The sequence below is a fragment of the Elephantulus edwardii genome, unplaced genomic scaffold (genome assembly GCF_000299155.1).
Source record: "Elephantulus edwardii isolate Elephantulus edwardi_28Jun2011 unplaced genomic scaffold, EleEdw1.0 scaffold00096, whole genome shotgun sequence".
NCBI classification, from domain to species: domain Eukaryota; kingdom Metazoa; phylum Chordata; class Mammalia; order Macroscelidea; family Macroscelididae; genus Elephantulus; species Elephantulus edwardii.
This window is the reverse complement of record NW_006399846.1, coordinates 8,113,701-8,139,786: the sequence shown is the minus strand read 5'-3', so window position 1 is coordinate 8,139,786 and position 26,086 is coordinate 8,113,701. Positions and strand designations below refer to the sequence as shown.

General features: G+C 38.6%; 1 protein-coding gene across 1 annotated transcript in view; it reads left to right on the top strand.

The window, feature by feature from the left end:
* CACNA1C (calcium channel, voltage-dependent, L type, alpha 1C subunit) overlaps window positions 1–26,086 on the top strand; it is an 847,113-nt gene that overhangs the window by 521,601 nt on the left and 299,426 nt on the right. Inside the window, exons 6-7 of the mRNA XM_006891374.1 lie at window positions 1,349–1,507; window positions 21,757–21,953. Coding sequence (XP_006891436.1) covers window positions 1,349–1,507; window positions 21,757–21,953 — 356 coding nt within the window. The remainder of the gene's footprint in view (window positions 1–1,348; window positions 1,508–21,756; window positions 21,954–26,086) is intronic.

Genomic DNA, 26,086 nt, shown 5'->3' with positions numbered 1-26,086 from the left:
CGTTAGGAACCTCTCCAGAACACTGAAGAGCAATGAGGTGTGCCTAACTCAGGCTATGGTCTTTTCAATCACTTGTTGTGCATGTGGGTACTGGACAATGAATAAGGATGACAGAAGAAGAATTGATGCCTTTGAGCTGTGGTGTTGAAGAAGAACACTGAATATCCCATGGACTGCCAAAAGAATGAACAGATACATCTCCAAGAAAGTGCAACCAGAGTGCTCCTTGAGGGTAAGGATGGCAAAATGTCATCTCCTATGCACTGGACATGTTGCTAGGAGAGGCTATTCCTTGGAAAAAGCATGCTCAGAAGGTGGCGAGTAGGTGAAAGAAAGGAAAAACCCCGACGAGATGCATTGACGCGATGACTGCAGAAGTGGGCTCAAGTGTAACAAAGATGGCAAGGATGGTGCAGGATAGGATGGATTCCTGTCTGTTGTTCGTAGAGTCTCTGTGAGTCGTACTCTACTTGACAGCACCTAACAACAACATCTCCATGTACTACTCCCTGAGATTTTCTAATGGAAAATGCTAACTTCTTCCGAGTCAGTCTGTGCTAAAAAGTGTAGCCTGATGAGAAATCTGTAGGGAAGAGAGATATACTCACATAATCCCGAGAAAAGTGATATAAGAATCCTATTTTCAACTCAGTATGAAAGTTTTACCTTCTGGATGTGTCTGTGTGGTCAACCAGCTCTCACAAGGAAGCCTCTTTCTCCCGGATGCCTAATTATGTGGCTGATCAATGTTTCAGAACAAATGCGTCATCCGCAGGACTCCAGGAGCCCCACCAGGAAGAAGCTCTTGGGAGATAAGCAAACCCTTCCTTGGATCTCTTGTCAAAATGAGTTCTGACTGTCCTACTAAGCTTCTCTAGGAGTAAAAGATGCTATGTTGTCACTAAGGTGTTGAATTGTCACTTAGGTATAGAAGAGTAAAGCATTCTTGGTGAAATAACTTGTCCTTCCCCTTGGAAGTCCATCTTCTGTCAGTCTCTTTATTTGGATGAGCCTCCAAAAAAGATCTGGAGTCAGGCCAACCTCGATTTAAAGCCCTTCTCTTTCACTCACTGCCACATGACCTTGAGCATCAATTTTCCCATCTCAAAAAAAACGGGGCAAGTGACACCTCACTTGTAGAGCTGCTCAGGTGATTGCAGGAGATCATGGAAGTACAACACGTGGTTCAAAACAGAGAAATGCCTCTCTTTTCTTTTTCTTTTTTTTTTTTTATTTTTCTCCCTGCCCCTTCTACAAACCAATATATTTAACAGGCAGTGCTGGCTCATTAAGCACCCCTTTGCATGCTCTCACTATTATTACCTTTATGATTATTTTCTCATTGCAGGTCTCCAGGTTGTTCTGAATTCCATTATCAAGGCCATGGTCCCCTTGCTGCATATTGCCCTGCTAGTGCTGTTTGTCATCATCATCTATGCTATCATCGGCCTGGAGCTCTTCATGGGGAAGATGCATAAGACATGTTACAACCAGGAGGGCATAGCAGGTAAGGGAAGGATTCTGGGGCAAACCCTCAAGAGGCCGTTCATCTCCTCACAGTTGTTTTCTCTGCCTCTTGAGACCAGTGGTGCCTTGGGTAAGTCTCCTTCATTCAAACGCCTTTGTTCCCAGAACCGTGACTGAAGTGAGAGGCGGAGATTGATATTCTTTTCTCTTTTTCTCATCTTTAATTTTGTTTCACTAAAATAGATCTCTATTAAAGCAGCAAAATACAAACTTTGTCCAGCGTGACTAAAATGTGTTTAAATAAGCTATGCAATTTAGAAAAGCATTTAAAGAAGAAAGAAGGTATCTTTCGCTCATCTATTGCTTTAGAAGCCATCCTTGAATATTTTCAGAATCAGAACGACCTGGCACCTGTGCATATCTCTTCACTGGTGCAAGTACTCCTCAGTGTGATTTGTCATGAAGTCTTTTACAAGCAGACAGCTTTATCTCCCAGCCAGTAGGTACTCCTCACAACAACCCTGAAGTCTTTCTTATTCTACTGGGCTAGCGGCACAGATCTTGGCTCCTCTGCCCTCAGTGGTTTCTCTTCTCCATTCATAGACAGAAGGCACAGTGGTGGCTTAGTGGTAGAAACCTCACCTTCTGTGCAGAGACCTGGTATGGGTTCTCTACTAATGCAACTTGTGTAGCTACCACCAGTCTGTCAGTGGAGGTGTGCATTTTGCTAATGCTGGGCAGATTTCAGCAGAATTTTCAGATTCAGACAGACTAGGAAGAAAAGCCTGGTGATCTACTTCTAAGTATAAGCCAATGTAAAGGCTATGAATCACAGCATATATCACAAGATCTGCAATCGGTCTTTAGAATAATGCAGGTCCATACAGTATCATTCTGCCACACATAGGATCTCGAAGAACTAGTGGCATCTCAGAATAACAACATCCCTACGCACAGGTGCCTGTGTAACCTCTTAACTCAGGAACGGTAAAGGAGACATGAGATTACCTCTTTGCCAGGAGTGAAATGTCTTTTCCTCAAGGAGGTTTATCTATACTTTACAACTTGTCAGCCCTTTCCTTTTTGGGACTTCTCTCTGTATGTTCTTTACATAAATCAATATATTTAACAAGCAAGTCTGGCTCATTAAGCACTTCCCCAAGTAGCACTAGAGTTTTGGCTTGCAGGATATGCTACAAACTGCGGTTCTAAGTTACTGAACTCTCAGCTTGACCTTTAAAAAGGAACATTTAAACAAAAATTGACAAGCGTTTAAACAGATATAAAATAGTTTAACACAAAGAATTTGTTGGAAAAAATATCCCCAAAAGGGTTAACAGTATCAAATTTATGTGATCCCCCCCCCAAGACCAAGACCTTTTTATCTTAATTTTTGGTGTCTTGTTGATGAAGTGAGAGCCTTTGTCTGGTGTGTTGAAGGGATCCCTCATTTGTCTATTTCCTGCTTTTCCTTTCCACTCAGCCTAGGTATTAGATTCATTTGATTCTTCTTGCTTTAGGAAAGACAACATCTATGCAAAAGGAGTGAAAAGGATTTTTCATACTCAGAGTCTGATAAAAAGGTTACCTGGTTCATATGATCTATTTGAATGGATTGACCAAGTGCAAGGTTTCTAGGATATTTTTTCCCCATATTTCTTTGAAAAAACCCAAAACTTATTGTTTCAAAATACCTCGATGGTTTTTCCTTTTAAAATATTGAAAGTCTAATGAATAAGAAACTTTCAAAACTAGAAAGGATACACAGATTACTTGGATAGTAATTATGAAAAATAAACCATCATATTAAAAATGAAAATTCCTTTTAAATTAGAACAAACAAGCCTTGTCTTTAGCTAAAATTCTCAAGATTTCAGTCCTGCATAAAGGAATACCAAATGATGCAATAAATAATATTTTCCCTTTTAATTCAAATCCTTCCTTTTATTCATTTTGATTTATAGCTAGCCTGAAACCAATAAATTTATGTTGTGTGGCTCTGTCAGAGCTTATTATAAGAGCTGTTTAAGAGCCAACTGTGATATGTCTAAAGTTTATGCAATTGGTTTGCAATACTCAGTGACCTCTTTGACTCAAATTCATTTCACAGTCACAGAGATGTTGGATCTCAAAGATCCCTCATCATTTCAACAGTGGGTAATGGGGCATCTCCTATGACAGCATATTGAAGGAGGGAGAGTGAAAAATCTTGCCTTAAAACCAAAGGAAAAAAAAAAACAAAACAAAGGCAGCCGCCATGCCCGGCCACCAAATGTCTGTGCACCTCTTAAGATAAGGAGAGCAGCTCTCCAAACTATCTTGTCACCCTAGTGGAAAGATTTCAGCCATCTGACTTTGGGCACATCATCAGGAAAGACAAATCACTGGAAAAGAACATTGTGTTTGACCAAGTGGAAGGTGGGCAAAAAATGAGGGAAATCCTCAATGAAAAGGACTGATGTAATAGCTACAGTAATGGACTCAAACAGACCAGCAGTCATGAAGATCATGCCAGACCAGGTAACATTCATAAGGTCATGAATTAGAGCCAACTCGACACCAACAAACAACAGCCCCAGTGGGAAAAAAAGGCAAAATGTGTCCTCCATTGGTGACAGGAACCTATGCCAGCAAGCAACCTAGAACATAAGTTAGAAGACACTGGAGTAGAGCCTTACGATATGGACTGGCCCTTTGGGGATCATTTTGTCTATTTTTGATAGTCAAACAGGACTAACAAAAGAACCAAGAGAAGCAACATCTGCATCCTACCCTGATCTGAGACTGGTCAGGTGATGTGTGTGGTGTGTTTCATATTCACAAGTTCAAAATAGAAGTTGGTTCCCACTGGGGACACATCCACGAGTCAGAGGAGCCAAGATGTCAGAGGAGAGTGAGAGCAAGAGTTCCAAAGAGAGGAGCCTTGCCAGGAGCCCCCAGGAAGGTGGTCTCAACCCTCCTGCTTTGAGCCAGACTTCCTCCTGGGAAGGGGGACTGAGGAAGATTTGCAGCACAAGCTTCTCCTCTTAAATGTTTTGCAATCGAGAGCTCACTGCCTCCTCACTCCTGAACCTGCCATCTGATGAAGATCCAGGGAACCACTACACAGCTCCCTAACAGAAGCACGGTAACACTGTCTGCCAGGCCTCCTCCACCCACGCAATGAATAGCACTGATGCGGAGAAAAACATTTGCAGGCTTCTGGACATCCTTCGTGCAGCACAAGAGTAGAAAAATGGGGGGAAAAAATATCTTGTGATCTTTGAAACCATTCCACATGTGATGCAGAGAGGTTTTGCATAACCTTTGGAATGAATTCTTTAAAAAGAACCAAAAGCTGCATAGTACAGTGGTTTGGGGAGGGGGGACTGTATAACAATTAAAGAACTTTTATTTTTCCAAAGGAAAAAAACCCAAATTGGGTAGGGGGGTGGGTGCAGGGAAGAAAATGTACAACAATGAATGAATGGAAATTTAAAAAAAAATTAAAGCATCTTCAGAGTGAATATTTTCTGCAAATTCCCTTTGCACGATATGCTCTATGAGCCCTGATTATATGCTAAAGGAACCTGTTTCAGTCCTTCTTGTCATATTTTGATATCATTTATATGTTCATTTTAGGTTTTCAAATACATTAGGTGTAGAGTCATATATACTGTAAAATCCATACAAGCAAGCTATGGAGCTGGCCAAGTGGGCTGTCACTCGGACTGGGCTACCCTTCCAGTCCCTAGTGGAGCTGATTGAAGAAGTGGCAATTTCTCCCCAGTCCCTGACGTACCTGCAAGTTGCCTTCCTCATTCCTCAACAGATACATCACCATATGCCGATACCTTTTGTTTCTCGTTGTCCCATCTGTTTGATGGTGCTCTGAGCCAGGTCACTCTGAAAAGCTCTCCAAAGCACAATAATTACCCCTGAGACTGGCAAACAATTGGTTGGCTAAAACCTCAAAATGAAATAACCTTCCTTCTATTCACTCCTGAAAGTTAGGTCCTAAAGAAAAGTAATTGGTTTTGTCTATGGTGATTTCTGCTTGGAACCCTTTAACTGGCCTGCTCCCAGGATTTTATGTTCTCATTGGCATTAGCTGCTTTTCTAAAATCTCTTCTAATCTTTGCCTCCATTATTTTACTGAAAACCTAATTTGGACTTTCCAAAATGACTCTAGCTCACTTCGTTTCTGTTTTAAAATGTAAGTCCCACGTTGCTTCATGTCCTCCTCCTTGCTCATGGCGCCACTTCTCCCCAGCACTTCGTGGCTGCAGAACAAACCAGCAATCTTCCCATGCAAGCTCACTTCCCCTCACCTGCAAGGAATGTCACTAAGCCCTGCCAATGTGTGTGTGTTCCAGTGTTCCCTTTAGTTCTTTTTATAGATAACTATTTTTACCAGACCATCATTGCTTAATTGTTCTCAAACCTTTTTTTTTTAAATTGTTGTTCAAGATAGATTTAAAATAGCAGAGCAGCACTTGAGCCTTTAGATAATCTTTCTGTATCTCATCCTTTACTTTTTTTATTCGTAAGATCATTTCCCTTTGATTTAATTTTCTTTTTGGAATATATTTGTTAAATACCTACATCTATTTCCCTTCCTGGAGGGCATTCACATTGGCAGCCTTCATCTTTCCTTATTTTTGCCCGTTTCAGCAGTTGAAAATGCAGGACAAGCTATCAAAGTAGCAGTCCGAATGAGGGGATTGTGACTTTAAAAAAGCAAAGACCTTTGAATGTGGTTTAGGTGAAAGTTGACAGAGCAGATTATTTCCCCTTCTGCAGTTGATACAGAGGTTGCTCCATGACATTGCAATTCCTACAGTGCGTCAGCACTCTCCCATTCCCACTTTGGGTTCCCCATTTCCATTTGCCCAGGTTTTCTGCCCCTTCCTACCTTCTTAACTTTGTTATTGGGTAAACATTGCCATGTTGGTCCTTTCTAGCTGATTGTTCTGATGCGTGTGTTCCAACCAGATGTTATTATTTGCTTGGTATACCTGTCTTTTGTGCGTCTGCAAAGTGACCTAGGAGTTATTTCAGCTCTATGTTGTAAACATCTCTAAGTGTAGTCACACTAAGTATAGTCTTAGTTTCCTCCAGTCTCTATCTATAAGGTAGTAAGTCTGATCTTTGTTTTTAAATTTGAAATGTGTTCTTTTTTTTTTTTTCACTCTACCTGGAACCTTCTATTTTGATCCCATTCAGATTGGTGGGTGATATTAGCTAGGCCCCAATTTTTCTGGCCTCAGGTTAGTAAAGGTTGTGGTTTCATGTGGTCGATCCATTAATCCTTTGGACTGTTTGGTTGAGTCTTTGGCTTTCTTCACTCTTCTTGGCTCCAGATGGAAATAGACCAATAGTTACTACTTAGATGGCATAGTGTAAGATTTAAAGCCCCCAGTGGCCACCTCCCTAAGCAGGATGTAGAACATTTATTTGTCTTTGTGGATTATATTACATTCGTTGACCTAGATGTCCCAAATACAATGGTTCCTAGCCCTGAAGCCCAGTATCTCAGTCCTGGGAGATATTTGCTCACGTCTAAAAGATTTTTCTTGACTGGGCCTCTATGCACTCTATTATTTATGTGGGTATATTTGTAGCATGTCCAAACATAATATGTAGGAAATGCCAAAGACAACTCTATATAATGTGTGTTGTTGTGTATGAGTATATTTCTATATTCTTTTCCACCTCTTGTTCAGCTTGTACAACTACCTCTCAATCATTATTGTTTATAGTTACAGTTGTTGCAGGATTATCTTTGTAATTTATTTATTGTTGGTGCCTTTTATGCTTACATAGTTTTCAGTGTCTTCCTTTACCATTCTGCACATGGTACGTTGCCTTCTCATTAATAAAAATTAGATTATGTCTACAGTATATTTAGTGCTTTTCTTCCCTAACCCCTCCTATATCTGGTAACCATCAAAGAATGTCTCTTTCTGCATTTAAACCTTTTCTTTTTTAATTGATATTTTAGTGAAAGTTTCTAGAGAACATGGCTTTCTTAAATGTTTGTATGAGTGGTCTCAGACAATATTTGTCCTTTCATGACTTATTTGACTCAGTGTAATTTCCTCCAGGTTTATCCATGTTGTGATAGGTTTCAGATTCATCATCATTTTTCAGTGTTGCATAGTATTCTGTTGTATGCATTTACCAATTTGTTTACCCATTTTTCAGTTGATGGGTTCTTAAAATGCTGCGGTGTACATGGTTGTTTTTCCATCTCTTTGTGTGATGACTTTTATTTCTCTATGATACACAGCTAGGAATGAAGTTTCTGGGCCATATGGTATTTCTGTTTCTAGCTTCTTGAGGAAGTACTGTACCTTTTTTCCACATTGGTTGTCTCCTTTTACATTTCTATGAGTAGGGTTTGAGAAGTCTATCTTCCCTACAACTTCACCAGTATTGTTATCTCCTGGATTTTTTTTTAATCACTGCCATTATGAGCTAGTGTCTCATTGCAGTTTTGATTTGTATCCCTGTAATGGCTAAAGATCATGACCATTTCTTCAGGTATTTGATGGCCACTGAAATGTCTTTGATGAAATATCTGTTCATGTCCTCTGTCCATTTTTTTAAATTGAATTGTTTTGTAGTTTTGTTGATAAAGTACTGGAATTTTCTGTAAATTTTCAAGATTAAATCCTTCTTAGATATGTCATTGACAATTTTTTTTCTCAGTTTGTTGTGTTCTCTATTTACTTCTGGAGATGACTTTGATAACTATAACTATTTTATTTGTAGGAGGTCCCAGTCATACAACTTATCTTCTATTATGTGTGCATTTTTAGTTAAACTTGCTAGTCTATTTACACTATAAGTTAGGGCCCCCAGGTTTGCTTCTATTATTTCTCTATCATCACTGTAATTTTAGGTTTAACATTTAGTTATTTGACCAATTTTGAATTAAAATTTGTACATAGTCTGAAGCGTGGATTCTGTCTCATTTTTCTGCAAATGGATAGCTACTTTTGCTAGCACAGTTTGCAAAAGGAATTATATGGCCCATATGTAGTAGATTTCAACCCTTTGCCAACAATTAACTGTCCACAGGTGGATGGATTGCTTTGTGGGTTCACATTTCTGTTCCATTAATCTATATGCCTCTAGATATACCATTACTGTTCTGTCTTAATTGCTATGGCTGTGTAGTAGGTTTTGAGGTCAGTAAATGTAAGTCCTGTTATTATGTTGTTTGGTTGCGTTTTTTCCTTCAGTAGTGTTTTACTTATCTGAAACCTCTTTTCTATGTAAAATGGGTGATTATTTTTCCAATCTCTTTGAAAATAATGATGGGAAATGAAATCTGAATCAGGATTACAAGGTGATCTTGAGTTCTGTCACTTTGGAATGGACCCATAGCTGACCCTTTCATGGCTTTTCAGAAGCAGTTAATTATGTGGGAGGAGATTGCCCGTTCTTCTCCCTCTGAATAGTTGGTGGCCTTGAACCACGTGCCTTCAGTATTCCAGTGCAGTTTCATGCCACTAGGCCACCAGAGCTGCCTGTTGTTGATATGTGCCACTGTGTCAGTTACAATTCATAAGTGACTCTGTGAACAATGGCTCTGAGCCTGGCCCTGTACTGAGTCAATGTCACCATCTCTGACACACCTGACCTGATTGCCACAGTCACTGTGTCAGTCTATCTCATCCACTCTCTACCTCTCCTTTGCTGATCCTCTACTCTTCCAAGCATGACTTCCTTCTTCAAAGACTGGTCGCTCCTTGTAGTATGGCCAAATTATACAGAGCTTCAACTTCCTTGCCTTCAAGGCACAATCTAGCTTTACTCTCTTCAGGATAGACTTGTTTGTTCTCTTAGCAGTCCATAATATGTTCAGTATTGTTCTCCAGCACCACAGTTCAAAAGCATTGATTGGTTTGGGTTTTGGTTTTTGTGTTTGGTTGTTTTTTTGTTTGTTTTTTGTTTTGTTTTGTTTTTTATTTTCATTCTTATTCATTGTCCAGCTCTCAGATGCATAGCAAGGAATTGAGAGGTCCATTGCCTGGATCAGGTACACCCTAGTCTTTAGACTGATATTGTTGCAATTTAGCACTCTAGAGAAGCCCCTGATGACAAATTTTCCCAATGCAACTTGTCTTTTGATTTCTTGACTGCTGGTGCCATGGATGTTGATTGTAGATTCAAGCAAGATGAAATTGTTGGGAGCCTCATAGGGAGCTCTGGTGGCCTATGGTAAGAAGCAGCACTGAAATCCTGAAGACACTAAGTTGAATCCACCAGCTGTTCCACAGGAGAAAGATGTGCAATATCCTCCTGTACTCCTACTGCCTCTGATAACCTGCTGGAGGGTCAGCTATGAATCAGTTCTGATCTGACAGCATGTGACAACATATATATAAATTTGTATTAAATATATATTTTTTTTTTCATGTTGTTGTTGTTATGTGCCATCGTGTTGCCCTTGACTCATAACAATCCTATGTGCAATAGCTTTGAACCCTGCCCTATCCTAAGCCAGTCTCACTGACTCTGTCATACCTAATGCCATTGCTCCAAATACTGTGTCAATCCATCTCATCCAGGATCTTCCTCGCCTGCGCTATCCTTCTACCCTTCCAAGCATGATGTCCTCCTCCAGTGACTAGTCCCTCCTGGCCATGTGCCCAAAGTATGTGAGCTAGAGCATCAAAATCCTAGTCTTGGAATCTCTGGTGGCCTGGTGGCAAGAAGTTACACTGCAATCCCAGAGGCATGTGGTTCAAATCCACTAGATACTCTGCTAGAGAAGGAGAGACAATCTCCTCCTGTACTAGTCCGATAAGATTTGACAGTAAACACACGCATACAAAAATAAAATTTAAAAAAAAAATTTAAAAAATCCTCCAAGGAGAAACTTGGTTTCACCCTCTTGAAGACAGACCTATTTGTTCTCCTGGTGGTCCATAAGTATGTTCAGTCCTCTTCTCCAGCATCACAATTCAAAGGCATCAAGTTGGCCCAATGGTGAAAATCTTTGTCTTCTTGATGTTAAGCTTCTTAACCTTAGTATTAAGCTTTAATCTTTAGTATTGAAGACTACAGTCCTTGACCTTCTGCAGCAAGTGCTTGAGGTCCTCTTTAGTTTTGTCAAGCAAGGTTGTATATAACACAGGTTGTTGATGAGTCTTCCTCCAGTCCTGATGCCACACTTCTCATAAAGTCCAGCCTCCCAAATGATCTGTTCCACATACAGATATAAATGGAGACAGTACTCATCCCTGATTCATTCCCTTCCCAGTTTTGAACGATACAGTGTTACCTTGGTCTGTTCTGAGGACTACCTCCTAGTCCAAGTATAAGTTTCCCATGAGCACAATCAAGTATTTTTAGATTCCCATGTTCCTCAAGGTTAGCTGTAATTTGTTGTAATCCACACAGTCAAATACATGCCTCCAGTAACTCTATGAACTTTGATAAATGTCGATTGTTAAAGAAGGCTTCAGGCCTTTTATTCATAGAGTCACAATGAGTCATGCTTGACTTAAAGGCAATCAACAACAGCAAGTCAATGAAGAACAATTAGATATTTCTCTGATATTCTTTGCTTTCAGCCAAGATCCTTCTGACATTGGCAATAACATCTCTAGTGCCATGGCCTCTTCTAAACCCAGCTTATATCATACTTCATATGCATAAATTTACATATGTATATATATAACTGCATATATATTATGTGTGTGTAAATATATGTAGATCATGTGCGCGCGCGCGCGCTCGTGTGTGTGTGTGTGTGTGTGTGTGTGTGTGTGTGTGTGTATTTATGTACCATTGAGTCAGAGCCAACCCATAGCTGACCTCCTCTGGCAAGTTTTCAGAGACAGTCTGATGAGAGGAGATTATATATATATGTAACTTTTGGTCGTTGTTGTTAAGTACTGTTGAGTCATAGATGACTCACAGTGACCCAATGAATGAAAGATCTGAATATTTGTATAACTTTCACCATTTCTCCACATTCATAAAGTTTCCAAAGGCAAGCTATTTCGGAGGTGGATGCCACTCCTGCTTACAAGCTTGTTTTAATCAGGGAGCTCCACCAAACACTGTCCAACTTGGGTAACCATTATTACATTTGACACATCAGTGTCACAGTGTTTAGCATCACAGCAACCATGAGTTACCTCTGTACAGCAAATGGACAGACCAGTGCTATACCACTTAGAAGAATGTTTGACCAAAAACAGTTAAAACCGGGCCTGAGGGCCTCAGATTTAAATCACCCACCTTTGGCTTGGTAGCATAACTTTCTATCCACTTGGCCCACTGAGCTCTATGTTGTTGTTAAGTGCCCTCGAGTTGTAGACGACTCATAGTGACCCTATGAACAAAAGATCTAAAGACTTGTATAACTTCCATCATTTCCCCACATTCATAGAGTTTCTGGAAGCAAGCTATTTCGGAAATGAATGACATTCCTGCTTCCAAGATTTTTTTTAACCAGGTAACTTTTGGTAGTAGTCATATTTTCACAATATTAAGTCTTCTTCCCCATGAGTTTGGTGAATTCTTTCTTTTATTTTGGTCACTTTTGGCTTCTTTTACTCCATGAAGAACAATGTTAGCTCCTGGTTTTGTTTATATGCACCTAATTATATTGAGAAGTTTCCCTTCTATTCCTCTTGGGCTGATCATTGTTATCAGGAAGGATGTTAGATTTATTAATTGCTTTTTTTAGCATAGATTGAGAGGATCGTGTGATTCCTTTGTCTTTTTTTTTTAATGTGGTGTATTACAATGACTGATTTTCTAATGTTGAACCATCCTTATATATCTGGTGTGAATCCCACTTGGTCATAATGTGTTGTGTTTTTGATGTATTGTTGAATTTTGTTGGCTAGGATTTTGTTGAGAACTGTTGCATCTATATTCATGAGGGATATTGTTCTGAAATTATGTTTTTTAAGTGATGCCTTTGCCTGGCTTTCATATCATGGTTGTGCTGGCTTCATAGAAGGAATTCGTGAGTATTCCTTTCTTTTCTATGTTCTGTTATAGTTTGAGTAGGATTAGTGTCAACTCTTCCCTGAATGTTTGGTTGAATCCTCCCATGAAGCCATCTGGGCCAGGCTTTTATATTGTTGTTATTGGGACTTTTCAGGTTTTATTTTTGTTTTGTTAAGTCACTTTTCCTTTCTCATTTTATATGGATCTGTTCAATTTTTTTTTTTACCTAAGTTTGTGCTAGTTTAGATAGTGTGTTTTTAGGAATTTGTCTTTTTTTAAGTTTTTAAATTTGTTAGAGCATAGCTTTTCCATAATATTGTGTTACCATGTTTTTTATTTCAATTGGTACTTTTGCATTGGTGCCCATCTCATTTGCTATTTTGGTTATTTGAATGTTTTTATTCTTTTCCTTAGTCAGTGTGGCCAGTAGTTTGTCTTATTTTACTGTTTTTCTTTAAAAAAAGAAACTAAAGAAACCAGAAAAGACAGCATCTAGTCTTGTTGATTCTTTCTATTGTTTTTCTCTTTTATGGTTCATGTCTTTCTGCTCTGATTTCTGTTCTTTATGGTGATTGTATATATCTTTTTCTATTTACTCAAGTTGTAAGATTAAACTCTTGATTAGGGACATTTATTTTCTTTCTTTTTTTTCTCTATGTGCATTAATTACTTTGAAATTTTCTATGAAAACTGCATTTACTGTATGCCATAGGTTTTTGCTGTATCTGTTCTCTTTTCATCCTTACATCATTCTAGGAAATTTTGGGTTTGTTTTTATTTCCTCTACTACCCAAGAAATTTGGAGAACAGCTGCTTGGCCAACTGGTGGAGGTATTTTTCCTCATTCACAAGAAAGGTGATCCAACATAATGTGAAAATTCTAGAACAATATCATTAATATCTCATGAAAGCAAAATATTTCTGAGAGAGAACTGCCAGAAGTTCAGGCCAGGTTTGGAAGAAGCCATGACACCAGGGATATAATTACTGATGTCAGATGGATCCTGACTGAAAAGAGAGAATACCAGAAGATATCTATTTGTGCTTTATTGATTGTGCAAAGGCATTTGATTGTGACAATCATAACAAACTATGGCTAACATTGAGAATGATGAGAATCTCAGTACTTCATTGTAATCATACAAATCCCATAACCAAGAACCTGTTCTATAAACAGAGCAAGGAACACTATATGGGTTAAAATCAAGAAAGATGTGCATCAGGGTTGTATCCTTTCTCCATACCTATTAAATCTGTACACTGATCAAATCATTCAAGAATCTGGAGTTTATCAAGAAGAATGTGGCATCAGGATCAGAGGAAGACTCATCAACAACCTGTGTTATGCAGATGACACAACCTTGCTTTCTGAAAGTGAGGAGAACTTGAAACACTTGTTCCATAAGATCATAGACTACAACCTTTAATATGGATTGCATCTCAACATCAAGAAGATAATAATCTTCACCCTTGAATGGATAAGCATCATGATAAATGGATAAAAGATTGAAATTGTCAATGGCATCTTGCTTGGATCCACAGTCAACATCCTTTGTTGACCAGCAGTAAGGACATCAGGATATTGCATCGGGCAAGTCCTCTGTCATGGAGTTCTCCAAATTGCTGAGGAGCAGTTATGCTGATCTGAAGACAAAAGTGCACCTGATTCAGACTGTGGTCTTTTTAATCACTTGCTATGCATCTGACAAGCTGGACAATGGATAAGGATGACAAGAGAATTATTGATGCCTTTGTGGTGTTGGAGAACAATCCTGAATGTCCCACAGACTGCCAAAAGAACAAACAGGTGTGTCTTAGAAAAAGAGTACCTAGAGTGCTCTTTAGAAACAGTGATGCTGTGCTGGAGAAGGAGGGTCAATCTCCTCCTGTACCAGTCATATCCAGTTTGATGGCGCGCACACACACAAAATAGTAAAATATAATAAATAAAAAAAATAGAGACAATGATGGAGAAACTTTATCTGACATACTTGGGGCATTTTCCTAGGACAGGATATTCCTTGAAAAGGGAATTCATGCTTAGAAAGATGGAGAGTCAATGAAAGAGAGGAAGGCTATCGATGAGATGGATTGACGTAGTGATTGCAGCAATAGGTTTAAGTGTATCGGTGATGGTGAGGATTGCACAGGGTTCAAATCTTTTGTTCATAGGGTGGCTGCAGGTTGTACACAACTTGACAGAATCTATGAAAAACATTGCCTAGTGGTTTTTAAGCAAGATGTATTCCGTTTCCATGTAATTATTTTTTTTTATCTTCTGTAATTGATTCCTAGTTTTGTGATTAGAGAAGATGCTTTGTAGTATTTTTTTTAAATTTTGTTTTCATTTAAGGCTTTCTTTGTCCCCCAAGATATGATACATTCTGGAAAATGATCCATATAACCTGAGAAAACACATCAAACTATATTGTTGTTAAATGGCGTATTCTCTATATGTATGTGAGATCAAGTTGGTTGCTTGTGTTATTTATATCTTATTTATTTTTGTTGAGTTGCTTCCTAATGCTGTTCCTCATGAAGAGTGGTATGTTAAAAAGTCTTAAGCTGTTTTTGTGTAACTGTGCATTTCTTGTTTTGTTTTGCTAGAGTTTTTAAAGTATCTTTTGGAATATTGTGATTTGGTGTGGAAAGATTATGATTATGTCCTCTTGGGGGGTTCACTCTTCTTTGACTTTCATGATGTTGTTGTTAGATGCTATTCACCACATTTTCCAACTAATAATTTTTCTTTTGTTTCAATGTTTTGAAGTCAATTATGATTGCTGTATTTTGATTGCATGTTTAATCAATTTGAAAACACATTAATTTGTGGAAATCTTCAATTTGCTATTCACTGCCTTTAGTGATTGGTGCCTAAATTTTCATTTGGTCATAATAACAGAGCTTCCATGTATGTGTATGGATATTATCACTGACATTGTACTTCAGGATAGATCTTGGGTGGGGGGGGGAATGACCTTTTTTTAATGAGTATTATACCATTGCTTTGCTGTTCCAAATAAAGGTTTTGTTGTTTTGAGGTACCATCAAGTCGAGTATGACTCGTAGCAACTCTATGAAAAATAGATCTGAACTTTGTCCTATTCTGAGCCATGGTCATCATCTCTGATATACAGAAGCCCATTTGTTCCAGTCACTGTGACAATCCACTTCCCTGAAGATCTTCCTCTCTCTCACTGACCCTCTACCTTTCCAAAGATAATTCTTTTTTCCCCTGAGGACTAGCCCCTTCTGGCAACATGCCCAAAGTATGTGAGTTGAAGCTTCGCCATACTCCCTTCTAAGGAACAGCCTGATTGCACGTTCTCCAAGGCATACCTACCTGTTTGTACATACTGAGGATGCTCTGCAGTTGCCTTTTGGTGTTCTTCAGTTAGGATCACTCTTGGCTTCTCACAGAGCTGGGAATGCTGGCAGAATTCTGTGCCACTCCTCATTCATTGTGTTCATTCACTTTCTCTTGTCAGTGTTTGTGTTCATCCTTTTTCTATCATATTAATGTTAAGGGTCCCAGGATTGTCATCTGCATTTGGCTTTTCTTAGTGTTTCAAGTCTTTGCTGTAGAGGCATAGCATGTTATAACTGACTTCTGCTGAAATTGTGACGTTAGTTCACTAAAATACAAACCATCCGTGGAAGATATGCAGGCTTGCCTTTTACTTTTTCTTTTCTCCCGTGTCTCATATAATTTTAACACTTTTATCACATTGATTAAACACATCACCTGTAAAAGCCATCACTAGAATGAGTGAGAACTTAGCAGAATTTATGGTCTGTTTGGTTTTTGGTTTTCCCATCTCTCAACTTTCAATGTTTCAGATGCCTGCTAACCACTTTTTTATGTATTGTTTAGGTTTTGGATTCACTTTTTCTATTTCCTTCCTTTTTATAGCCTGCCAATGTTTAAATGCCTAAATCTCTAAAGACGTCACCAAGTCTGGCAGGAAATTGTGACTAGAAGGTAGTCTAATTCAACCGCCCACTTTAAAGGAGTTTATTGGGAGCTGGACCTTGAAATTGGAAATTATGTGGGTGGGCACTACCATTCCCTTGATAGCTTCAGGGATGAGTGATGCAACTTTTATACCCCAGTCATTGCACAATGGGCTCCCATACGGTCTTACACATGAGTCAAAAATAAGTCATAAAGTTACATTAACTGCCCAAATGTGGAAATAATCCCTACTCTCATCACCTGATGAAGAAATAAACCACATATGGTATAGCTAGCTATACAATGGACTATAATGACAACAAAAAGTTGCCATTCACTCAGTTCTGACTAATGGTAACCCCTGATGTGTCACAATAGAATTATACTCCATAAGGCTTTAAAGTGACAGGTGTTATCTGACAGGAGATCACCTACCTTTCTTTGAGGCATAACTGGGTAGATTCAAACCACCAATCTTTTAGTAAGTTGTTGATTACCTTCAAGTTGAGCACAGCTCATAGTGACCTCATGAACAAAAGGCCTAAAGCCCCTCTACAACTATCAACATTTATCAGAGTTCATAGAGTTTCCAGAGGCATGTTGTTTAGCAAGTGGATTGAGCAGTAAAGAGAAACAAACTAGACTGATAACCATGCAGATGAACCTCAAACATTACTCTAAGTTGAAATAAGATGAACATGAAAATTCAAATACTATGTGATTTCACCACTGGGCCAATTGGCAGCACCATGATAGATGGAGAAGAGATTGAGGTTGTTAATAATTACAGCTTGCTTGGCTCCAACACTCTTGGCATCAGCAGTCAGGAAATCAAAAGATTGATTGCACTGAGAGAATCTGCTCTCAAGGATCTCTCTAGAGTACTGAAAAGCAATGATGTCCATGTAGAGACAAAGGTGCGCCTAATCCAAGTCATAGTCTTTGCCATTAATTGCTATGCATCTGAGAGCTGGACAGTGGCAGAAAAATTTATGCCTACAAGTTTTGGTGCTGGAGAAGAGTCTTGAACACACCATGTACTACCAAAACCCCTCAAATCTTGCTTGGAGAGGGTGAAACCAAGTTTTTCCTTGGACATTAGGATTTAGAAGCTCCATCTCACATACTTTGGGCATGTGGCAGGTTTGGTGTTTGGAGAAGGACATCATGCTTGGAACAAAGGAGGAACAGCACAGGAGAGGAAGACCTCAGATAAGATGGATTAATACAGTAACTTGGGGGAATGGGGTTAGGTGCCTTGGAATCAGTAAGACTGGCTCAGGACAGGGCACGATTCAGAGCTGCTGTACATAGGGTCACTGTGGGTCCCAGGCGATTCAATTGCACATAACAACAACAACAAACATACGATTTCATCACTATGAAATTTCTAGAAAAGGTAAAATTGTCAACAGGTCTGTGTTTGCTAGAGTTGGAGGTTGGTACAAGGACTAACAGAGAGAACCACAAAGAGAATGTTTGAGGTTGTTTGAAATGTTTTTAGATGGATTATGATGTTGGGTGTACAATCAGTATAAAAATAATGAAAACCAAACAGTTCAACTCTACACTTACAATTAATTATTTGCAAAAGCAGATAAATACATCTCAATAAAGCAATTTTGTTTTGGTTTCAAAAAGACAGGGTGAAAGCCAGAAAGACAGACTATTTTTGCAAACATGTTTTTGGACTCTTTTCTCCTAAATTAAGGATTAATGTCCCTTTCTCTTCCTGTCTTCCTGGTAACCGACAGTTTCAAATTGAAAATATAAGCCAAAAAACAGCCAGCTAATCAACAGTCTTCCATAGAAAGTTCCCAGACACGTGTGACTCTTTCAATATATATGAAACAAGGAAAGATACTGCATGGTGTTTTGTATTAAAGGAAGAGCTACAAACAAATTCCCTCTCTGGAGACACAGTTTCACTTGTGTTAGCAGCAACCATCTCTTTGTTAGAAGTAGAGTCTGTTTATTGCTACTGCCATGGTTTTCCAGAAGTAAGAAATAATGTCATTCACTTCACAAATTTGTATGATTTCATCCCAGTTACCTCCCAAAGCCAGAACCAAGATTCTTTTCATATTTTACCCATAATGGAAATTCTTAGATCAGTCAAATCATATTTAAGTTTACCAGTGTTATCCATGTCAAACATATAAACCACATCTTAATTTGCTAATAACTATGTCTACCATATGGAAGGTATTGTCTTTTACCGTAATAGCTATGTTGCTATATTTTTACAAAATCACTGGCTGTCCTTTGAGAATACAATCCATACCACCAAATGACCTTGTTTCTGGATTGTTTTTGTTGTTGTTAGGAGCTGTCAAGTCAGCTACTATTCATAGCAACCCAATAAACAACATATCTGAACCTTGCCCTATCTTGTGTCATCCTCATTATTTCTGATATGCTTTGAGCCATTGATACAGTCCCTCTGTCAGTATATCTCATAGCCGACCCTCCGCCTTTTCCAAAGCCTGGCCTTTCTTAAAAACAAGCCCAAAATATGTGTGATGAAGCTTCCCCATTCTTGCCTCCAAGAGCACCCTGGCTGCACCTTTTGGTCAGTCCATGGGATATACAGTACTCTTCTCCAACATTACAATTCAAAAGTATTGATTCTTCTTCTGTCATCCTTAGTCATTGTCCAACTTCCATATATGCATAGTAAATAATTTAAAAGACAATGATTTGAATCAGGTGTACTTTAATTCTTAAACTGACGTAATTATTCCTTAACACTGGATAGAAGACCAGATGAATGACTTGTGGTATGACATCAAGGATAACACCCATGAAGAAAAGGAAAAGGCCATTAAAAAGATCAAAATGGATGAGAAAGAAGTCTCGGAAAATTGCACTAGAATGCTAAGAAGCCAAAATAAAGAAATAGAGAAGTAAAAGAGAAGAACAGATTTCAAAGAGCAGCTCAAGAAGACAAGACAAAGTATAACTAAGTGTGCAAATAGCTGGAGTTCCAAAATATAAAGAGATGATTTATTTTGTTCAGCATTTCTCAAGCTGAAAGAACTGAAAAACAAATTCAGGCCTTGAGTTACAGTAGTGAAGGATGCTGCTGCTGCTGCTGCTGCTGTTGTTATTGTTGTTGTTGTTGCATGAGAGGAGATTGCTCATCTTTCTCCTGCAGAGCAGCTGGTGGATTCAAACCACATGCTCTTGGGTTAGCAGAGCAACTCCTTACCACCAACCCACCAGAGCTCCCCTGAACTATATATACTATCAACAAAATCTTGAATGTTCCAGAAAGCATCAAAAGAAATGGAGGAATATACAGTCACTATACCAAAGATAATTGACTGACACAGAACCATTTCAGGAAGTAGTATATGATCAGGAATCAATGGTGGTTAAGGAAGGAGTTCAAGTGGCAGCAAAGGCCTTGGCAAACAAATAAGGCCCTAGGAATTGATAGGATACCAATTGACGTGTTTCAACAAACAGATGCAACCCTGGATATACTGACCAGTCTATGCCAAGAAATTTGGAAGACAGCTACCTGGTCAACTGACTGGAAAAGATCCATATTTGTTCCCATTTCTAAAAAAGGACATCCAACAGAATGTGGATATTCTCTAACAATAGCATATATAAAACATGCAAGTAAAATCTTGCTGAAGATTAAAAAAAAAAAGCTAGACATCAACAGAGAACTGCCAGAAATTAAATCTGGATTTAGAAGAGAACCAAGGATATCATTGCTGATGTCAGATGAATTGTGGCTGAAAACATTTGACTTTGTGGATCATAATAAATTATGGCTGACATTGAGAAGAATGGGAATCCTTGAACATTTAATTCTGCTCATGTGAAACTTGCATAGTTGTCCACTCATGGCTTAAAATCAGGAAAGATGCCTGTCAGAGTTTTATCCTTTTTCTGCATCAGATACAGCATCAGCATTTGAGGACCTTTCAAAACCTTTGTTATGCAGATGGCACAACCTTGCTTATAGAAAGTGAAGAAGATTTGAAGCACATCTACAGAAGATCAAAGACTATACAGCCTTTAATATGGGTTACACTTCAACATCAAGAACATTAAAATCCTCAACACTGGACCAGATAGAGAAAAAATTAAAGTTGTCAATGATTTAATTTTACTTGGCTGCATAATTAACTCCATGGTAGCAACAATCAAGAAATCAAAAGCCGTATTATATTGGGGAAATTTGCTGTCAAGAACCTCTTCAAATTTCTAAAGAACAAGAATGTCAGTTTAAAAACTAAGGTGAACCTGGTCAAAAGACCAAGTCCTGGTCTTTTCAGTTGCTTTCCAGGCATATGAAAGATAATGAACACAGAAGACTAAAGAAGAACCAATGTCTTTGAATTGTGTTGGCAATGATGGTGAAACCTCATCTCAGTTACTTTGGATATATTCTCAGGAGGAATCAATCCTTGGAGATAATCTTCATGGAGGGAAAGGTGGAGGGTTAGAGAAAGAGAGGAAGACCCTCAAAAACTGTATTGATACAATGACCACCACAAAAGGCTTGAGCATGACAGAGATTGTGAGGATGGGACAGAGATTGTGAGGATGGTGCAAGACAGGGCCAGGTTCATATCTTTTGTTCATCGGCTCGCTGTTAGTTGTACTTGATCTGATGGCACCTAACAGCATATAGGATCTTGTGACCTTGTAAAACTTATATTGTTTGATGGTTCTACTTGTAGTCAGAAGATGTTATTGAGTAAAATCTGTGGGCTTACTATGTAATGAAGTCTTCTGATCAATATAGCCTTTATTGTAAATATTTGAATTCAAATGGAACTCTCTCTAGATACTTAGATACTTCCTACCCCCTTCTATCTGCCCTCATATATAAAGACTTTCAGAAAGTGAAGGCTTCTGTTTTCATTGTTGTTGTACTGTTATTTTTCCTTTTTTGTGGAGGGAGGGATTGGTAATGTGACCAACATTGTCCAAAAGAATGAACAATAATCCTATTGTCTTTGAAATAAATGAGTTAACATATAGTTTTATATCTGTTGGTTGAAAGTACTTTCTAAATTAACAGCTTATAATGACAATCTAGTGGTCTTTTGTAGATGTCCTCTTTTATTCATTAAGAACTACTAACAATATTTTAAACAGTCAAAATAAAAACATTTTTAAAGGAAACCAAGAATGCCCACTTCCATAGTTGGATTTGACTATCTAGTTTTCTGTTGTTTAACATATGTATGAGAAACACACATTCTTGGTTCCTGTTTGCTATGCTTAATTTGCTGTCCCATCAACCTTATCCTAGCACTTTTCTCTCTAACCCCTCTCTTTTTCTTTCTCTGATCTCTCCCTGTCCCTTCTTTGTCCTTTTCTTCTTTATTTCTTGTCCATTTAAGATGTTCCAGCAGAGGATGACCCTTCTCCATGTGCTCTGGAAACTGGTCATGGGCGCCAGTGCCAGAATGGTACCGTGTGCAGACCTGGATGGGATGGGCCCAAGCACGGAATCACCAACTTTGACAATTTTGCCTTCGCCATGTTGACGGTGTTCCAATGCATCACCATGGAGGGATGGACAGACGTCTTGTACTGGGTATGTTGCTTCAAACAGGCATCTGGGGGGTGAGGAGTCTAGGGAGATATAAGCCTATCCTTGGCATCTTTCTGTGATAACTTTAATAACTCACACACCCTCATGAAATGGTTGATGTGTCCCTTTGATTTCTTCCAGGTATTATGCAAGAAACAAAGCATGAACTTTTCACCTTAATGCATTCTGTGTCCCTTCCTATTAGGCAAACAGAAATCTCATTTTTCACTTTATCATACTATAGTGAGAAGCACTGACATGCAATCAACGTTTCATGAATTAGCTGGCTAAGCCTAGAAAAAGGATTCCATTCACTTCCTTATGTCATTGTAGAGTTCTACTTCTGCTTGCCCTGCTCTTTCTATACAAGTGAGCTAGAGGACAAATTCTCTGGGAATAATTTTTTATTCTTAAGACTAATGAGAAAAAATAAATGAACTGTCTTCATTGAATTTTAAATTTTGACATTATCTTTTTATTTTCCATATTAATCTTGCCTTAGCATATTAGAATAGTCCGTCAACCAAATACCTTATTTTCTGCTAACAAAACAATCTGCTGTTTATGTGATACAAATTTAGGAATACTTCTTGAGGCCAACCAATCAACAGTAAATCTTTTACTTTGAAGATACACATATTCCCAGCCAGAAGCTAACACTGTTAGCCTTTGAACATCGGCGTGCCCACCAATTTTCTATATACAGAGACACACATAGTGTGTGAGCTGTCTCTACTCTGGCAGAGTCAAGTCTATTATTTGTTAAAACTCCAGGAAATACAGTTATTTGTAGTATTTCCTACTTCAGCATAGGAAACAACTTGCCAAAATCCAGGTTTGTTCTCCAGCATTTGGGCAAATAATACTTGTTGCCAATCTTCAAAATACCATTCCTCCTAGAGTTTTGAAAATAGTCAAATCTATTTGGCCATCGTGAAAACAGCTCAAGCCTGCTTAGGAAGCAGTATTTACAAATGAAACCAGGGAAGAGTGAGAGAGAAGTCTTCCCAATGAACACAGCTGCCAGATAAGATGGAGTCAATGCCAAGAGAAGTGTTGGCTTCTTTCTTAATCAGAAGGAAGAGTTTGTAACAGTGGAGTAAGATATCATGTCAGCAGATTTTTTTAAATAAGCACCACGTTCTCTTGATGCAAAATGGCTTTATTTCTCAGTTTTTGTCACTGACATGCCAAAACTTGGTGTTGCTATAAAATGTATGCATTCTGAGAATGACTACTTGAAACTCGGGCAAGTTTCATGTATCTGGCTAATATTTATGAAGCATCTTTTGCATGCCATGTATGGTCCTAGAAAGTGTTATTCAAATATGAACAACATGTAATTAAGACTGAGAAGCTCAGTCTAGGGAAGTGGACAAAATTCCAAATTGAGTAATGATGGCAACCTAGAGTCCTGTCATGCCATGTTGTGATACCTTCAAAAGAAAACGAAGGTCAAATCACACCTGCTGCAAACTACAATAGAACGTTGGAAAACATGTCTTGGGCTCGTGCTCAATGACCACTTGGTTTTGAATAATACAGAGAAAGGAAATTGAATTGATTACATTTATCAAAGCAGAGGACATCTCCCAAATGACCCCAACTGGTCTGGTCCTTTCACCTTTAGGCGAGCTAAATGGGCAGGTTTCTGCCAGCGGTCATAGAACATATGCTCGTTTGGGACTTTTCTTTGGAGTCTCATCCAATGAGCTTCAAAACCAAACCTTAAGTTGCTATGGCAATGCTTTCCATGGCATTAAATTGAGGGCAGAGTGTTAGTGGGTTGGCGGGTGTGGGGTTGGGACGAATAGGTATAATTTACTTGTTGATGGCCCTGATGTATTTTTGTGATCTTCCCTCCTCACTCCCTCTCTTTCCCCCACCATAAGTCATTGATCCCCCCTCAGCCAGATGTGACCCACGGAAACACTGTCACAATGACAGCCAGAGTGGGGAATGCAAAGAAGCACACAACGGCAACTACCAATTTTCAGCAGCTGTGTTGTGCTTTCTCCCCTGGGGTGTGTGTGATAGAGCTCAGATTGGGAAAGGAAGAAGTGTCAGAGGTGAAGGAACAACCCCAGGCTCTCAGGGCAGGCTTCTCTCTCATTTTCCTAGCACCTTTCTGAAGTGATCCTATTATGTGTGTGTATATGCTCATACACACACACGTGCCGAGAATTGAGAGAGAGCCTCTCCTACTTCACTATTGATGATGGAATCACTCCCAGCCCGATTCTTGCTCGCAGAAGTGTCTCTAATTGCTTTGAACTTACCGTGACCATTCACTCCACCCTTCCTCTTCTTTACTCCCCTTTTAGCTTTCTCTTCCTTGCCTCTATCCCTCTTTTTCTAACCCTCAGATTCTTAAATCAATGTGTTTCAGTACCAAATATGGCATTTTCTAAGTATAAAGATACTCAGGTTCCCTAAGGGCCATTCAGTTAAAAATCCCAGATTTATGGCTACAGTTTCTGCATTTTTAAAAAGCTCCCCACATGATTCTCATGTCCACACTGAAGTTTGAAAACTCCTAGAAACCAAACCTATTTATTGAGTCTGCATGGTGCTTATTTGATGCCACTAGATTTGAACCAGCCTAGAGAGGTAGCTTGCACAGAATTGGGAAAGCACCCAGAAGAAAGCATTTCCCTTTTAAGCTCAAGGGTCAAATCTAGAGGACCTGAAAATATGAAACCAAGATTTTAAAAATCCTACCCTACCCTAAACAGTTAATTCATTATTCTTAGAGGAAAAGTAGTTCTCTAAAGCAATAAAGATGACAAATATTTGCCTTCTGTCAATAATATTGAATATAATTCTTTATTTCTCTAAATACATAATTGTTTTAAAAAATTAATGAATTAAAAATAAAATAAAAATTGGTCACTTGACCATTGGCCATGCATTTGATTAAGGCCTCAACTAACAATTTTCTTAAAATACCTCTTTTCTAGAAGTATGCAAATGACAGAGTAAAGTAGAGGAGGATTCTTGAGCTTTGGAAACAAATCCAAAACTCAAATTTGGTGTGTTGTATCATCAGACAATAACATCTTAAGCTGAAGTTTTTTTCACTCACACAGTGTCTAAATTTCTCTTAAAAATAAAGTGATTGGCCTTCTACAAAACTAATGAAGAACCAGAGAAGGAAATTTCTTTCTTTTCTTTTTTAAATTTATGCTTTCCAGATTTTGCTGTTGTTTGTTTGTTAGCGAAATAGTCTTTGCTTTTTATATATAATTCAAAACTTCTTGTTTTGTATTGTTTAGGCATATGCCTTTCTAACGACACAAAACATTGTGTCAAGATGATCTGATAATTCTCTATGTAGGATTCAAAAACAGGATCTTAGAACTAGAGTCAGTTTGAAACTCTTAGCATTATTCCTTCCACACTGGAGCCAGATCACAATTAGGTAGCTTAAACATCAATTAATTTCTATTCAGTGCTACCTTTTTGCTCAGCACTGGAAATAACCCTATGTTCTTGAGTAACAGAATAGCACAGCCGTTGTTTTGGAGTTTAAAACAACAGTAGAAGGTCATTGGTAAGACTAGCAGGAAAAGGAGACTGCAGTTGGAGTAGGAACAACTCTAGAATACAAATATTTCCATATAAATGCCTGAATAATTCATCATCAAGAAGATTTTGTTGACCTTAGCTCCACAGTATAGTTCCAGCTCCAGGGATCTCAAGAATGTTGCATATAGGGAGCTCTGGTGGCCTAGTGGCAAGAAACTGCACTGCAATCCCAGAGGTACGTGGTTCGAATCCACCAGATGCTCTGCTGAAGAAGTAGGGGCAATCTCCTCCTATCCCAGTCAAATCTGATTTGACAGTACACACACAAAAATAATAAAATGAAATTTTAAAAAAGAATATTGCGTATCTGTGCAGAACACACTACCTCTGTCTGTTTTCTTCACCCTATAATCCTCCACACCATATCACCAACCTATCAGATCACCCTCTTCTCAAGTCAGTTTCTCTGCAGTCAGTTCTTTCACTAATTTAGAACAATTAGAAACAAGGCCAAAGAGAATATAATTGAGAAATTATAGAAGAGAAAGATTTTAGGATCACAAATGGGATTTCATTCAGTCAGCTGGAGATTGCAGAAGCAAAAGGTT